Source organism: Cryptotermes secundus, unplaced genomic scaffold, assembly GCF_002891405.2.
Source record: "Cryptotermes secundus unplaced genomic scaffold, Csec_1.0 scaffold539, whole genome shotgun sequence".
NCBI lineage: Eukaryota > Metazoa > Arthropoda > Insecta > Blattodea > Kalotermitidae > Cryptotermes > Cryptotermes secundus.
The window spans coordinates 23,238-35,286 of NW_019743155.1; the positions used below are offsets into that span (position 1 = coordinate 23,238).

The 12,049-nt window shown below is 42.4% G+C and overlaps 1 protein-coding gene across 1 annotated transcript in view; it reads right to left on the reverse strand.

Moving 5' to 3' along the window:
- Positions 1-740: 740 nt before the first annotated feature.
- The window catches only part of LOC111873888 (glypican-5), a 542,791-nt gene continuing 531,482 nt past the window's right edge, over positions 741-12,049 (reverse strand). The window contains exons 3-4 of the mRNA XM_023868952.2: positions 1,801-2,654; positions 741-887 (exon numbers count right to left, since the gene is read on the reverse strand). Coding sequence (XP_023724720.1) covers positions 741-887; positions 1,801-2,654 — 1,001 coding nt within the window. The remainder of the gene's footprint in view (positions 888-1,800; positions 2,655-12,049) is intronic.

Below are 12,049 nucleotides of genomic sequence, written 5' to 3' on the forward strand. Positions count from 1 at the left end.
ATCGGTAATAGGTTAAATGAAGTCAGAGCAAATTATGTAAGCAAAATAGCAGAAAACTCAGTTGGAAAACATGAGTAAGCCAGCTTCATTGAAAGAGCCTACATATATTCAGTGTGCTAACTACATGCCAATGCTTTGTAATTCGTACATGCTTTCAATCTTTGTTGTCGCCTCATTCAAGAAACAACAGAACATGGAATCTGTTCAGGAAACAGAAGAGAATGCTGCAGCTGGTTCAACCAGCCTGAGGACAGCATAACCGCAAAGCAAAGGTTACATACGGAACACGGCTAGCTAGTGGGGCATACCCGGCTAGGATAACGCCGCTCACAATTCCGCGCATAACTACTATTATTACAAGCCAGGAGCCCGTGGTACTATAGCACATGCCGGGACACTGCAGCGCAGTTCAATATAACTCTGACTTGGCAACGTGCAGCCACTATTTTGGAAGGGGGGGGAACGAAGAGAAAGGAGAAGAAGTTGACAGACGACAATTTATAACTTAAAGAATTATAAGCCCGTATCAGAGCATTTGTTACAGCGAATGCACATTTCGAGGTAAGACGACAGATTGCTAAGTGGCAATGGGCAAACTGCTGCTTACATGAATACTCGTAGAAACTCAGTACAGAAGAAAGGGGTGCGCTACGTTAATCACAAATTAGTGAATCCTGTACACATGAGAGCAGTCTCTGCACATTCATAAAAGTGCTCGACATTTCAATTCTTTTCTGCATTCACATAGTGTCTACAGCCGTACAGTTTAGGCACGAACACCGTGATGCGATATGCAAAATGATGGCTCCTAATTTTGGCGACTGTGCTCTCCAATTTGCAAGAATGAATCGATTATTTTCCTGCAGGTATGAACTCTCACTATGGACCTACACAACAACACACTAAGTTTTTGTGCCCTTTCTGTTCAAAAACTGGAAAAACTGTTTTAAATACATGTAATACTTATGGTTCCCAATCTTGCTTTACCTGCAGAAGAATTTGTTACAGTTTTGGAAATGGGGACATCGCAGGGTCTGGGGGGAGGGGTGGTGCACCCGTGTGTATGATGGGATGGGAATGCGGGGTCCTCTCCAGGGAAAATTCTGAAGAAGGGAGATACTTATCAAGCCATCTGATGACATAAAACGTGAGGAGGAATACTCAGGACGAATCCATATATCACGGGAATGAAAAGCTCAGCAGTAACTAAACACGACGTAGGCCTAAAATAAGGCGCGGCACATCTCAGGTGTTCGCGGGGAAACACTGGGCTACAGACATCTTTACACAAAACTAGGCCTACAATAAGGCGCGGCACATCTCAGCTGTTCGTGGGGGAAACACTGGGCTACAGACATCGTTACACAAAACTACTGCTCGACGAAACACCTTTTAGAATTAATAAGATAATGGCACGCAGACCCCAAAAAATAATAGCTCTATATATTATTTAGAAACTTTGTAGGCCCGAGTCACGGCATAAAATTACAGACCTCAATATAGCAGAAGTTATGTCCCACTTGCACTTCTTGCTTATTCAAACTAAAACTGAAATCTGGGACACGCGCAGGCTTTTTTACATTTCCTCCGAATGCGGGAATGACTAATTCCCTTCCGCCTTCATGGAAACACAAATATCGTTCCGCGGTGTCAGTCCACTGGTTGAGAATCACGCTTCTGCAGAAAGTAGTATCATACATTTAAATAAATGAAGGTACGAAGAGGCTGTAAGAGAAGTTCAACACCTTGTAAGGTTCTAGCGAGATACATAATAGTTTGGCTCATAAGAATTGGTCCTACCTTTTTCTCCAGATTGGGCCCGTTCTCCATGGCGTACATAATGGCTTCCGAGATCCTGGTGTCCAGAGAACGCACAACTTCCTCCACGTTCAGCACAATTGCAGGGGTTGAGTCATGACCCTTGACCGCAACCACCAGTCTCTCAATGGCTTCAACAAATCCATTCCAAGGTAAATCCAACTCAGACGCATGCTGAGTAAGACACCCCCTCAACACGTTGAGGCAATACCCAGAGCAGGCTTTCAACCCTGCACGCGTTAATCCTTGACACGTCGGACAATAGGACATCCTCAGTAGCGCCGTGTGACACTCACTCCACTGCGCACCGTTCACACCGCTACTACCGTCCACTGAGTCAGTCATCAACAGGGTGTCCGTACTGTTTAGAACCTCAGCACCCAGGTTCAGAGCTTGCAGTAAAACCCTAGTGGCTTCCATCGTCTTGGCAACTCCATGCGCCAGTTGCCTTGGTATATCACCGAAAGGTTGGACCTCCGATATAGTTGCTCTTAGACACGATTTGTAATCACTTGAAAAATCACGCAGGTGTGGGTTAACAGCATGGTGATACACCAAAGGAAACAGACTGGCGAAAAATGTAGTTACAGACTCTTCAAGATTTAAATCTGCCGTGACAAGAGTTACAGAGGGCATAACTGTGGCTGTAGAAGATGCTGCGTCTTTGTTTAGATCCTTATCGTGATGGTTTTCTTTCTCCGCGTTCAGGTAACCAAGGAGATCGGAATACAGCGATGAGATTGGTTCTCTTGCAAGTATGGCCATACGTTGGTATACCTGACTGAACAGCACTAGTGTTTTGTTCTCCGATTGTCTTGCTAGCTCTGTCACGTGATCTGAAACAAACAAACAAAATCACTATAAATACTATGTCATAAAATTAGCTTATAAGAAAAAGTAAAAAGTAAAGCTATCCCTGTAACAGGCCATGAAGGCCCATAGGGTTGTGGGACGTTGAGGGTCCCACATTATCTAGACAATCGGCTCAAAGATGGCGGTTGTCAGCCTTACGTGTCAGCCGCGCTTTACTACCCAGGAAAATTATTTAATTAATTCCTGGTACTCATTTCTGTTAGAGGCTGAGTCGACTCCAGGGTCATAGTACGGTTGAAAGGATTAGGTCAGTTGAAAAAAATCCAGTGATCTCATCGGGACTTGAACCTGCGACCTTCCGGCTTGCAGCATAGTGCCTCAACAAACTACGCTACCGCGTGCCCTCTATTGGCTTAGGGTCATTCCATGTGAAATCATCCAGAAAGGTCGCTCACCATTTTTAAAAAAAATTATATTTTGTACACTTATTTATACATATTTTCATACTACAAAAAAAATTTTAAAAAAATTCTAATCCGCTCAGTTCTCTCGGTACAGGCGTTTTTAAATGCGAAAAAACGCGTTTTCGGCTGAAATGGAGGTTTGCGTTATCTTCCATATCTCGATAACTATTGAAGCTACAGACTCCAATAAAAACGCTATTTGTTCCTCATGATATGGACTACAAATCATATTATTACAAGTTTTTACTCAGCTCACTTTCTGTAGGTGTAATTAAACTTGAAACTTACCTATCGATTTTGGGAAAAACGCTATTTTTGACCTTCAAAAACCAATGGGAGGGGGAAAGTATCAGATCTGTGATTTCTACCATTTGTTGTTACCTATATGGGGAATATAATCACTTAGTTTTGAATCCCGTACCTAGTTTCCAAAATTTTCCAGGAGCTTCCAAACTTTGCTCTGGGCCCCAAATCGGCCATTTTTAACATCTCATATCTCCGGTGGGGAAGCTCAGAAAATTTTTAAATTCCTAGAAGATAATGCTCTATTCTAGAGTAACTTGGAGTTAAAATTAGAACTTTGATATTCAATTAATGGCGAAGTTCTTATAATGCGAATAAACGCGTTTTCGGCTGAAATGGAGGTTTGCGTTATCTTCCATATCTCGATAACTATTGAAGCTAGGGACTCCAATAAGAAATCAGTTTGTTCCCCATGATATGGACTATAAATCATATTATTACAAGGTTTTACTCAACTCGCTTCCTCTAGGTCTAATTAAGCTCGAAATTTACCTATCGATTTATAAGTATAAAGCGTTCTGATATAAAAGGAAAGAAGACACCAGTTATAGACAATACATAAATTTCACCCATAGACATAACTTTCTCCCTTGGACATTTTCGACCTTCCCTTTTATTAATAAGCAGCGGCACGTTACTCCGAAAAATCTCAAATGCAACCATCGATGAACCCTCATAGTAAACAATTCCTACACTGGCTACAATTTACAGAAAACATCTCCATTGATCTGATACACTCCCATGCATTAAATCACGGTTTCCGGGGTATACTCGTATATGTCATCAACAACGGAAATCTGTTTTCGGCAAAGGTTGAATCCGCAATGCAAAGAGAAGCACAGTTACCTTTCACTGTCGGCTGGCGCTCTTCTGTCCATTAGCTACCAACAACAGCGACTTATACATAAGGCAGAACAAACTAAACTGTAATCCTCAGGCATTAATATACGGGGTTAAGTCAAAGAGTAACTGCAAAATGTTTATATCTTTCTCTCCTTTTCTGTGGTTAGGCCAACTGCTGAATGCGCGAGCAAAGCAAGGAACCTCGCAACCTTCACCACTCAGTTCTTTCCTCCACTAGCAGTGTCAAAGTGGCTGATCAACTTACAACATTTACCGAAGAAGAGTAAAGTTCAGTGATTCGAGTTCTGTGGACTGAAGGTGTACAAGGTGTGAACATTCTATCAGCACAGTAAGGTGACAATGTTCTTTAATGCAACCCGAGGTCGACCAGAAGAGTTTTGTTGGGTTTCTGCATCTTAATTGGTCAACGGTTTAGAGATTGCAAATACCTAATACCTAATTTCAGAATAATTCCAATGTCTGCAGCAAACAAAATCAGAGAAAGTGACTATCTGACTTGGATTTGCTTTTTTGTAAAAAGAGAAAGAGGGGCAGTAAACACCGACCGCACCCATTGGACAGAAAATTATACGGACGCGACAAGGAAAAGAACCGCTGCTCCTGCCGAGACTCGAGCACCGGTCGCCCATCCTAAAGCTACTTATTTACAATGTCATCCCCTTCATTATGGTTACTTAAGTAACTAAGTACTGATAGTCGTGGTTGAATTACTACGTAGAACGATGACTTCATAATCAAATGGTTACGTGTTTGACTTTCAGACAGAGACCGGCTATCTTCTGTTCTCATAGTTCATCCACGCAACCGCTTCAGCACTGCCTTAATCATTCCAGCACCGAGGGCATAAGATTTCATAAATCCATACAAGTGCTGACGCAGATGACGTCAACATAATTGGGAGACAGTAACATTTATAGAGGAATGATTTACATACAAACGCAAGCAGACAGCAAGAGAAATAGGTCTTACGGTAAACTAAAATAAAACTAAATATATGGAAATAAGAAACAGACAAAGAAATACGCAATGCTTAATTGCGGATAACTATAACTTTGAAAAGATTACAGAATTAAGTACCACAGAACATTAATCACTACTAATTTAAGCTATAAGCTATCCCTGTAACAGGCTGTGGAGGCCCATAGGGTTGCGAAAGGTCGTAGCTCGCACATTTTCTGGACAATCGGCTCACAGACGTCGGCGAGTTTTTCAGCCTTACGTGCCGGCCGCCCTTTACCTCCAGGAAGATTCCTGGTACCCGTTTCTGTTAAAGGCTGAGTCGACCCCAGGGACATAGTGCGGTTAGAAAGAGTAGGTAAATTGAAAAAAATCCTATAACCTCATCGGGAATCGAACTCGCGACCTTCCGGCTCATAGTATAGTGCCTCAACCAACTACGCTACCGCGTGCCCCAAACCACTATTAGTAGTAATCTAAAAACAGAAATAAATAATAGGCTAGTAACACCCAATAAATATTATCCTGGCCTTAAGGAAGGAACACCTCAACACCGCACTAAATGTAAACTATACAAAACACTTCTGAGACCTGTTCTCATTATACGCAGATGAAAGCTGGGCTCTGACTAAATGTGATAAAACGAAACTAAACATATCTGACAGGAAAATACTAAGAAAAAAAGCCCCATTAATGAGAAAGGCACATACCGAATTGGATATGACGATGAGTTATACAAACTGATGAACCCGATATAATCACAGTGATGATGCCACGAAGAGTGAGATCCTCGTACACCTGTCTAGAACAAATGAATGAGATTCCTGCAAGAAACGAACCTTCACTAAGATGGGAGACACTAACAAAGTGGGAAACACCTCCCCCCTACACGGTAGCTTGATAAAGCTGAACAAGACGTAAGAGCTGTCCAAATTAGAAACTGGAAGAAACCTGTGGAGAGGCAGCGTTGAGACAGTAGGGGCCTGTAACAGGCTGTAGAACCATCCACAGCAACGTGGACAATAATTCCAAACCGCGTCCTTCAGCACTACTGGCTGCTAATTAAGCAAGGATCGAGGCATCTAATTTGCCTTTTGCGTGCCTAACACAGCAACTTTCGACATATTAGAGATCTAAAGGGAGGCCGTGGAAAATTCCCCCAGCCCTGGAACGGAGCCAGAGCCCTAACGACACATTGACCCACACGGCCTATAAATCAGTTTAATAAACTTACGGTGACATGAAATAGAATGCTTATAATTTTAGTCCTCTGATCGAAAATAACAACTGCTCAGATAACAAAATAACTGCGCTATATAACTTACGTAGTTCACGCAGCTTCGTGAAGTAAACCGTCCCATCATTAATGTGGGAGTCGCAGACATGCCACCATGGCTATCGAACAACTGCAGAGGGAGACGGACTGTCACGAGGCAACTGTCATTAAATCATCTAACGTATCTCTTCTTTTATGTAAAAGAAAATAAATATCAAATATTCATGCCGTTGCCATACTAACATTTTCAACACACAACAAAATGCTCATACACAATATGAATCAAAGTTTAAGGACTTCCATTCATTCAGTAATGGCTCTACAGCCCTTTGTTGGGCCCTGGCCTCTTCTTCAGTTTCGTAATCTTTTTATACAGACGGGTAGGACTCCTTAGACGAGTGATCAGCCCGTCGCTACCTACACACAGGACAACACAAACAGAGAATAAATACACACACACAGATATTGATGCCCTGAGTGGGATTCAAACCCACGATCACAGCATTCGAATGAACGAAGAGAGTTCATGCCTTAGACCGCGCGGCCACTGTGACTGCCTTACGGACTTCCACCAAACTGATTTCCACATGTCTAAACACAGTCAACATTAGTTAGCCTCATGAGATCATAGATACACAACACGGTCGTCATTTCCTCAATTCCTCTGCAGAAAAGAATTGCTTTAAACGTGTACTTGCATGTTCAGAACTCTTCAATCACGTAATTATTAGATCACCTCCACTTACACACCGATGATGCGTCTACCTAACCACTGCTACACGTAGCGTTCTCGGGATAAATGCAAACAAACAGTTTTGAAAAACTCCTTGATTTCAGTCCGCAAGCGAACCATACCGACCGAGCGAGCGTCTCTTGTCGGCGAAGTTTAGTGTCAACTTTTGCGGATAGAGGGTGTCGCGTGGTCAGGGAAACGAATTCCCACGGCCGTTAATTTCGCTTTTCTAGACCGGTAGCGCCGGGAATCGAACCCGGACCTCTGTATCTGTAGCCAGGAACGCTGACCACTAGACCACAGAATCGGTCTCGAAAATGTGTAAAATTTCAATTATATTGGAACAACAGCTACGTATCAAGATTTACGTATTGAAGAAACTGGAATAAGATTAATTCCGAGGATGTCTGATATCGTTCGCTTCAGAACTTTTCGTTTTCTGTCTAAAACCGTAAAGATTAAATTCATGAACAATAATTTTGTTATGTCGTTTTGCATGGATGTTATAACCGCTCATTACGATCAGGCGCATTATAATGAATATTTAACTGAGACTACTAAATTGTAAGCTACTGTATTAAGGAGGCAGTCACGTTCTTGCGTTTAGAACGTGACACAGACTCATTCCTATAGTGACCAGGATGCAACCACCTATAGCTTTTCGCAAAATGTTTAGGCGTTCTGACAGGGAGGCAGAACTTTGGGGACCTCATCTAAGGCAAGCAATAAAGCAAGAGTAGGTCGCCCCGCTACTGACACCAAGATCAAGGAGCCGTCAAACGTGCCGTTTGTGTTTCTTAAGGTCAAAATCTCTTAGCAAGTCCATCTGCTTGGGAAATGCAAAATTTCATACATCCAAGTTTTTGAACTAGGCCAATTAGGCATGCTTTAAGGAGGCAACTTCTGGTGGAAGCTGAGGCTCTGAGAAACTCGCTGCTTCAGAACAGATCAGGGCCCAAAACGCTCTGGTTCCGGCTTCCAAAACATTCAGACGAAACACCTTCGCTCCACAGGAATTCGAAGTTAACTTGTTAGACTCTCTTGCACACTAAATAATTAAGAGATCATTGTGTGACTTTAGATTATAAATTCAGTTCGAAAACTGCCATAAAGCTTTTAAAGTTATCAAATTGGAGCTGCAGTTAATTAAGTATCACTGTGGTAATAAGCGCAATTCGCCGTCAATGTTGTTTAATAAATCACAGTTAAGTGCCAATCACTGTACTCATTTTGTGAGCGAATGTGCAGCTACAGTTTTCCTCCCGCCCTGGTACAGTAAGGCCCGTTAAAACCCAGGGACAGTTGATTTCAATCTTCACGGCACCCAAGCCTGAGCTAGTCTTCTTGCGGCCTGTCCTCACCAGAAGGTACTCCATAAATTTGTAGCCAGCGCCGCCTGGTGACTACTGGCACCCAAACAAGCCCTTTAGCCTTCCCAAACAATTGCCTAAACACATGAGTTCTATAAACACGGACGTAGCGGCAACCTGCGAGCTCCTACAAAGTGGCTGCAACAGAGAAGGGGCAACTTCAGGACACAAGATGTCGCTTCCACCGTGATGCACCCCATTCTCCCAAACTCACCAGTCAAAGAGGTAGAAAGGCAACAGCGTGAAACTTGGTCTCCTGTCCTAAAGAAGAAATGAACGTGGACTGGAAGCGTTTCGGAACAGGGTGCTAAGGAGAATGTTTGGACCTTTTACAGGTTTCTTTTCTAGGCGTCTGAGAAGCCCCAGTGAATTCTCGCGTCAGCGGCAGGAGGAGAAATTCGTTTCCCTGTGCACCCCTAGAAATTGTATAGATACTGGAAAAGGAATTGCGTAAATGTTGCTGAATGAAGCTGCATGAGGGGCTCCACTAATGGGAGAGCCCTGCAACACTTATGGGAGAGATAAGAAATATAAGGCATAAGTGAGGGGGGTATTAAAGAGGATATTAAAGGACAGGATGTGAGGACACGAACTGGAATCATCCGGCTAAGATAGGTCAGTGGTCTCCGTATGTGAACTTTAGAATTTCATAAAATGTGGCGAATTTCTTAACAAGCTGAGTAACTTTAACTTCTCAGAAAGGATTATGCTCCATGGAATTAGATAAACGTACTATACTACTCCCTTTGTGCTTATATTCCCACCGTACCTTCTCATGTCCATAGCGGTACAGTCTATTTACGTGTAGTTTGAATTCATGGCACTTTCACTGGCACGGTTAAACAACACACGTGACGAAAGCAGTAAATAACTATGTTTGAAAGGATATATCTTGTTTTCAGCATCTGAAGGGTTGAGACAGGGGCTCTAAAATAGTATGAGACCGTGGCCTTCTCAAATAATACCTCCCTTTCCATCTCTGTCGGTCAGCAAGCCCCTATCAGGCTGTACGCTCAAAGCAGAAACACGAATACTGTAAGATAAAGAATGTTCGCGAAATGTTCCCCCGATTGCAGCTACATTTCTAAAAGCACCTATACTAAACCTTACTCACTGACCAAAACACAACTCTACATTTTAAATAATTCTTGCAGACATGGAGACACTCCTTAGAGAAGATCGTGACCGCCTGGTGGGTCGCGACCATAGTTTAAGAAACCATGGGCAACTGAGTAAGAAGTCCGAATGAGCCGAAGTGGCATAACCTCTCTATTATGGAAGTCTGTTGCGTCGTTCAGAAGCACCAATCCTCAGGCAGACCATAGAGCGCTCGAGAGGGTCACTTCTCGCCTGAAAGTCGCCTATAGAGAAACAGTGAGACTGTAGCAAGATCTCTTCAAGCCTAGAAACAACGAACAGTCGGAGAACGGTAACTATGTATGTACGGAGAACTTGTTTGACAGTGTTCTAGCAACTGTAAAACAACTAATTCGCTTAACCCAACTTCATTCTGAGGAATGTTCTTACGTAACTTGACTTATGACATCATTTGAGCTGATAAATGAACCAACATTTCAGTTTCTTTGTCACGAGTTACACAGGTGGCATCGGATCTTTCTCACCGAGTATGTACAGTCTGAACAAACTGCTGCTTACAATCCACACCACAGCAGCAAATTCCTTTCAGCCCTCGCTAGCATAGTCGTTTTTAGTTTCGGACCTCGTCGAGACCCATGGCCAAATTTTTGTTCGTTTCAAGTCCAGTATTTGTTTGGAAATGGGGCCTGCTCTTCGACGAGAGGAGTGGCTGGCACCTCACGGGGCTTTGCGTCTCCGCGAAAAAGGCCAACCGGGAAACAATCACTGTTTTCTGTGGAAACCGTACAAACCACAAAAACACACTCTGTGGGCTGAAAGCGGCTTTACCATGTTCAAGCAAGTGGTGTGCATATAAACCGCTGAGCTTCAAAGGTTTAACATATACTTCTAGTAACAGCAATGCATCAGTGTGCAATAGACTCATCATTGCTTAATTTTTAATAACAGCAATAACAATAATCAATTAAATTCAATTTATTATTTATGTGCCGAGTCAACAGCCGCAAGGCCAATTACAGACAGAGCACAGGATAGATACAAGTAATTACGACAAATTACAGGAAAGCACTGGAGGAAAACACAATAATGCAGACAAGTAAACAAACAAACAAACAAATGATAATAATAAAAATAATAATAATTTCATTAACATAAATCTAAGTGTTATTGAAAACCGAGAAATGAAACGTATAAATATTTAATTGCGAAATGAAAAGTATAGATTTTCAGTGAGGGTAATAATAATTATTCAGTTTAATTGTTGTTTATTGTACATGTAAATAATAATACTAACATTTATACTTTATTTAAAAATCGTTTGGGGAACTTTCCTGGCTCCGAATACGCCAACATCCCTGCAAACAACATTAGCAGCTGCTGCACATCTAGCAGAGGGACAATTTTTAGATGAGGAGCAAACATTGAACAGTGCAAAGTCTCTGATATACCGAACAGGAACTCGGAGACCAACAATTTCCAGAACATAAGGGCAGAATTTCGAGCCAAAATAAACGTGAATAAGAAGAGAGCATCAAGGCGATGTCTCCCAGTACGTAAAGTATGCAATTTTAACTCCTCCAGAGCAAGAGAATAATTGTAATGGACTTGAGGATAGAAACGATTAAAACAGAGGGCCGCAAACCTCTGCTGGATGCGTTCCAGCTGTTGGCATCAGTTGACGTAATCGAATTCCAGACTACGGACGCACATTCAAGTTTAGACCTAACTAATGCAGTGTACAATCTGACCATACAGTCTAGCGAAGAGAAATTGAAAGTAATGTTACGAACTAGACCCAGCAGTTTAACACAGTGAGAGAAAATGTAATTGACCTGGACCTGGAAATATAGCTTAGCCATCAATAAACACTCCCAGGTCTTTTATTTTTATAATAATAATAACAAAGAGTAATAACAATAATATTAATAAAAGGTATAGCTATTCCTGTAACAGGCCTTGGAGGCCCATATGGTTGTGAGACGTCGAGGTTCCCACATTTTCTACAAAATCGGTTCACCGGTGGAGGTGAGGTTGGCAGCCTTACGTACTGGCCGCCATTTACCCCCCAGGAATATTCTTGGTACTCATTTCAGTTAGAGACTGAGTCGACCCCAGGGCCATTTTGCGGCTGGAAGGATTAGGTCAACTGAAGAATCGAATGACCTCACCGGTAATCGAATCAGCGACCTGTCGGCCTGTAGCATAGTGCCTCAACCAAATAAATAATAACGGCAAAAAGATGCTGCTGCTGCTGCTACTACTACTACTACTACTACTACTACTGCTACTACTACTACTACTACTACTACTACTACTACTACTACTACTTTTTCCCCCTGGCACTACAGCCCCA